Here is a 6,000-nt window from a genome sequence, read left to right on the forward strand (position 1 = left end):
GAACTAAAGCAAGGGATAGGAAAAAACAGAACTAAGTATCACACACCCAAAAACCCCTACCAAAAATATTCCAAACCTCCAGACAGAAAAATACCTAGGGCTCGCTGCGCCCCGGACACTATGTCTGGACAGGAGCTCAATACTTAGCGAACTATCCAGTGTGAACAGGAGCAAGAAACTGGATGGGCCGGGATGCAGGTGGTAGCAGCTTCAGACACAGACCATACTAGAGCACAGGTACAGAAGATTTAGACCGGCCTCAGATAGCATGTGCAACAGCCTTATATACTGAAGAGAAGGCCTAGCCCATGGCCTGTCAAGTATTCAGCACTGCAGGGAACTTAACCCCTTCAGAGGCCAAGACACACCAGGCACTGATCCACCAGGCCACTCACCACGTGATCCACGCCCGAGTGCCAGAGCAGAAACAGCATGTCTGGTGTGAACATTCCCCTGCCGTGCATCAGGTGATTCACGCGCTGAATGCCGTCCGGACACTCTGCGCCTGAACCTAACAGGCCGAGACTGCTGAGACCGGGTCATAACAGTGCTTTAGCTGGTATATTATAATAAAACAGATATTTTTAAAGACACTCACCATATAGTCGTCTTGTGCAGACTTTGAGATGTGTATTGATTTTTAATCACGTCCCATTGAGCAAGAAACGCTGACATAAAGAGTGTCTATGGGAAAAGCCCTGCGCTTCCACCAGTTTTGCATTGCAGCAGACTGAATTAGACAGATACTGCACCAAGACAGATAAAATATAGCACAGCAATAGAGGGAAAGTATCATTTTATGTTGTTTACTTCCATTAAGACGTCTTCTTCAAATCACAGTGACAAACTTAGAAAACACTAATTCCAGCCTCACCACACTGAAAATAAATAATTTTACAAGGCTGGAAATCGCCTTAAAAAGAAAATTAATAGTCCTAATTTATTTCATTTCCGACTATTTTTTTTTTTCCCGTAATTGGAAGATACAGAAAGGAGCGCTTACCCCATTTACTTTCTCAGTTAATTACTTTTTTTTTTTTCGCTAGACACAATCGCTCCGGATTTTTCTTTTGGCATTGGGAATCTATTCAGCGGTTATGTAACTACAGCTATATTTAATCTGTCATATGCCGTACATAAAATGATTTAGTAATTGCGGCCAGGCCAATTATAGTAGTTGATTTTAATATGTTATTCATTTATGCCGCAAGTCTATATGTATATAACATGATTAACTCCTCGGAGAGGCCAGCGACGCCTCGCTCATCAATATCGCCTAGGACGGCGCGGCTCAGGTCGGGAGTGGTACTTGTTGCTATGTTTAGTTGAGGAGTAGAGAAGTGATAATTACTGTCATAAGCTTTTATATCGCCGAGCCTCCCCAATGCACACTCTGCCTAAGCACTTCAGCTCTTTTGGAATTCCTGCAGCCATACATCATTGTGTTTCCCAAGGTTACATCACGTGTTTTATTCATATATCCAGGTCTTAAATTGATCTATAAAAAAAAATGACATCTTTTCTTTAAGAAGTGCGCTCAGTATTTATAAGATGCTGGTGACATTTTTAGTAAAGAGGTATACATAATTTATAGGAAGAGTTTTCCTAGATAATGTCAGTGTCAGAGAGCTTAATACGAAAATAGAAAATGATTACCTTTTCACGTTCCGTGCACCCCTTACCATAGATTTGTATCAGGATTTTGGTGGGAAAAAGTCATCCACGGAGTTATCCTTAAAGAGGACCTCCACCAATTCAAGTTCTTAGCATCTTCTAATAGGCTCCGCTCCATTGATTCCAGCACAGTTGGAATTTTCTCTCTAGCCCTCACCGTTCCTGAGCAACAAGTGCAGTTAGTTTTGGTGCCTGATGTGCTATTTAAAGGGATTATCCAATTTAGAACATTGATGGGCATAGGATAGGTCATCAATATTAGATTTGTGGGGGTCCGACATCCGGGACTCCTGCAGGTCACAGTTACTGAGACAGCGTGGTGTGCGATATTGTATATATATATATATATATATATATATATATATATATATATATATATATATATATATATATACACACATATACATACACATACCGCAAGCAGCGGTGCTCACTCTCCGTAGCAGCGAGTGTAGGTACTGCAGCGGTGTTCCATTTCAATCTATGTGGCAGCGATGCAGTACCTACACTCACCACAACAGTTTGTATGGCAAGTGAGCAATGCAGCTTGCAGTGTGTAAACAATACCGCAAAGCACGCTGTCTCTATACCGGTGACCTGCAGCTGTCTTGGGTGTCAGACCTAATATTGATGGACTATCCTAAGGGCAGTGTTGGACAGGGGGTGTGATTCAGAGCTCCAGTCAGAGGCAGCCAGTGTCAGGACTCAGAATCACACCCCTTGTCTGCTCCTGCCTGACACCGCCCTCCTGACAGTACAGTCTATAACAGCATTGATTCCTCAGGAATGGTGAGGGCTAAAAAAAAAATTCCAACTGGGCCAGAATCAGTGGGGCAGCGCCTATTAATTGATGTAAAGAGCTGGACTTCTTGGAGGAGGTGAAAGGCCCTCTTAAAGGGATTATCCACTTTCTAATATTAATAACCCATCCTTAGGAAAGGGTCCAACACCTGGGACTCCTGCAGATCAGCTTTTTAGGGACAGTGTAGCTCCCATTATATGCCAGAGGTTGCCATCATCACTTGCTGTACAAACTGTTGTGCCAGTTTTAGGTACTGCAGCACTGTGCTATTGAAGTCTATGGAGCAGCACTGCAGTAACTACACCCACCACTACAGTGTGTATGGAGAGTAAGCAGCACAGGATAGGCCATCAATATAAAAAATTGGATAACCCCTTTAACATAGAAAATACAGGAAATTTTAGTGGTGTGAATAAATCAGTAGGTTCCCTTTTATAGAGTTCTTTCAAACAACTTTTGGTTCTCTGGCAGCATTTGATATTGGTAAATGCTGCAATGTACGTTAACAGATTTTAGCTCCTTTTCATAAAATCCTGAGCTGAAATCCATTTTTTCTCAACTTTTCTTTTGCCATCACTGCAGTATAGATATCTGAAGCGGGAGGTGGGGGGGGAGGGTCAATTGAAACACATTTTGGGCATTAGGTACCTTAGAACAGTGCTTCTGGTGTCATATGAAAAAAATTAGAATGTTCTTATTTCTGAATGCTAAAGTTACAGCTACTTGAAGTTCCCCTTATCCAGTCTCAGCCTCTCTACATTATATAGGTGCCCACCCACCCATACTGCAGTAAGAGTCTATCTGCTAATAGTAGACAAACATGGGAAAGAAAAAGAAATGACAATATGGACTTCAGCATAGGATTTCATTAATAAATTATTCTACAATTTTTTTTTTTTTTTTTAAAAAGAGGTTTTGTCTGATAGATGTAGGTCCGAGAGGTGGGATCAACATCTATATCTAAAATTAACCTCCCCCTCCCCTTTCCCCAGCTCCGTTGTCCAGTTAACTCTTACTCCATCCCTGCAGACAGTCAAGTGACCCTTGCATCCACTCACTGGCTATAGTACTGATGCCTGCATGTATGTGAAAAGACCACGGAGAATAGTAATAGGATAGAATAGTGGCACTGCCGAGAGCAGCAGAGGACCAGATTGAGTATATGGGGTTGTTTTTTTTGTTTGTTTGTTTTTTTGTGTTTTACCAAATTTCCTTTTTTTTCCAGCTCTCGATAACTCCCCTAGGCCTCTGTCTCTGTCTTAAAATAGTTGCCCAGCTTTAGAAAACTGTTACTGTATGTCCAAAACAGCACCATCCATGGGTTATGTCCGGTATTGCAATTCAGCCCCATTAAAGTGAATAGAGCTGTATTAGGGTGCATTCACACTGAGTAAACGCTAGCTTATTCTGAACGTAAAACATGTTCAGAATAAGCGGCGTCTAAAGCAGCTCCATTCATCTCTATGGGAGCTGGCATACGAGCGCTCTCCATAGAAATGAATGGGCTGCTGCTTTCACTCCGAGCAGTCCCATTGAAGTGAATGGGGAGTGCCGGCGTGTACGGCTAGCTCTGCTCATGCCGGAGCGTACACGCCGGCACTCCCCATTCACTTCAATGGGACTGCACGGAGTGAAAGAAGCAGCCCATTCATTTCTATGGAGAGCGCTCGTATGCCGGCTCCCATAGAGATGAATGGAGCTGCTTTAGACGCCGCTTATTCTGAACGTGTTTTACGTTCAGAATAAGCTAGCGTTTACTCAGTGTGAATGCACCCTTACAGTACCATACACATAGACCGGTATCCACACTATGGACAGATGATAGGCCGTTGACGGATCCCCTCTTCAAAAACCTCTAAAGCTATTTTCTTATTGCTTGTTTTTCCTCAAGTTCCTATGTGTATCTTTGTTTTCTCAAGACATCTGGTTCTGTTTTGCAGGCAAAACAGAAGGAAGAGGAGACCTGACTTTGGACACCTTCCACGTCTCCATTGGACCCCCTACGGTTAAGCCTCTGATATGGACATCAAGACTTTGGGAGCTGAGCCCCTGATATGATCATTAAGGCATTGACAAATCTAGAAGTATAACTGCTTTATAAGAATAAGGGACAGAGATGTTACAGTAGACACAAACATGTTTCCATACGTTCACCCTATATAAGGTTTTGACGGTTTCTCTTCCATATATCCACCACATACCGTATATCTTCTCTTCATTCCTTCCACCATATACTTGTTATATTATTGCTGGACATGCAGACCTCTGAGGCATTGCCGTGTTCCAGTTATAACTTATAATATACAGTATTATATGTCTGATTTTGCACAATCTGAAAATCTACAATATACTCCCAAGAAACGTGCTGCAATCTGCGGTTCTATATAAAGTTTTGCAGCGAACTATTCTCTCCCCGTTTTGGTGCAGTAAAGTGTCTTCTGCTTTATGATAACTATGAAATCTCATACTTCAATGAAAATACTTTGCAAAGGAGAAATAATGCCGCATCTCTATTGTGAATGATGTGCTCATTTCTATGGACCAAATGTACTTTGAAAAGTTTCTTTCCAGACTTGGACATTTCCTTACCGTGTTTTTTGGTAAAATATGTCGATGCTGTTTCCAGTGTCTTTTATAAATCGAGATTTAAAGTTTTCTATTTGTTCTTTGTGGTTTCAGGTTATGGTCATGTAACTGGTTTATAGCAGCTTTTAAAAAACATCATAAAATTTCTTATGCGTTTTTTTTCCCCCCAGCCTTACGTACACACACAAAATTTAAATGGTCTTCTATTGAAAATATTCTGCGGAGCGGATGGAAGGAGATAGGTTAACCAGCAATAGATTATTCTCCATTTTATATTTGACTTCAATTGTTTTTCAATCAAGTTTCTCATCAGGTTTTCTTACATGATTTCTGTTTCGCTATAAAAACTTAATGTTTTTATGGATCTCATTTGTGATACTGGCGGTTACCTAATCCTTGCCCACACTGCTCTGTGGAGTAATAAGTAGTATCCTCACAGTGCTAATGTTACTGGTTAAAGGAATAGTGTTGAGTTAAGTAGTATTTGATCGAATACCTCACCGGCATAGGAATGCATATAATCTGCCGTTTAACCCCTTGGTGTTCTGCCGATTACACGCATTCCTATGCCGGCAAGGTATTCAATCGAATTCTACTCGCTGAACACTATAAGGGCCAGTTCACACTGAGTTAACGCGCTTGCATTCTGGCACGTATACACGTGTCAGAATGTGAGCGCTCAAAACAGATCCCATTCATTTAATGGGTCATTACGGGGCGTATAACGCGCGTAATTTTGCAGCCGCAAAATCCTCCATCACATCTTTCCATTTATTTTGTCTTGTACAACAATCAGGGTAAGTTCACACGTCAGTTTTTTGGACCAGAATTTGAGGCGGAGGCCACCTTAGATTCCGGTCAAAAAAAACGGCTAGTCGCAACTGGATGCCGGTGCAGTGCATACAGCGCACCAGCATTCAGTCGCAGCATTCCTCTAC

General features: G+C 41.8%; 1 protein-coding gene across 2 annotated transcripts in view; it reads left to right on the forward strand.

The window, feature by feature from the left end:
- LOC142183053 (solute carrier family 22 member 15-like) overlaps positions 1 to 5,519 on the forward strand; it is a 178,514-nt gene extending 172,995 nt beyond the window's left edge. For both annotated transcript variants that reach the window (XM_075257955.1, XM_075257956.1), the window contains one exon: positions 4,417 to 5,519. In XM_075257955.1, coding sequence (XP_075114056.1) covers positions 4,417 to 4,443 — 27 coding nt within the window. In that variant the 3' untranslated portion in view covers positions 4,444 to 5,519. The remainder of the gene's footprint in view (positions 1 to 4,416) is intronic.
- Positions 5,520 to 6,000: the final 481 nt, after the last annotated feature.

This window comes from Leptodactylus fuscus, chromosome 10, assembly GCF_031893055.1.
Source record: "Leptodactylus fuscus isolate aLepFus1 chromosome 10, aLepFus1.hap2, whole genome shotgun sequence".
In the NCBI taxonomy this organism is placed as follows: domain Eukaryota; kingdom Metazoa; phylum Chordata; class Amphibia; order Anura; family Leptodactylidae; genus Leptodactylus; species Leptodactylus fuscus.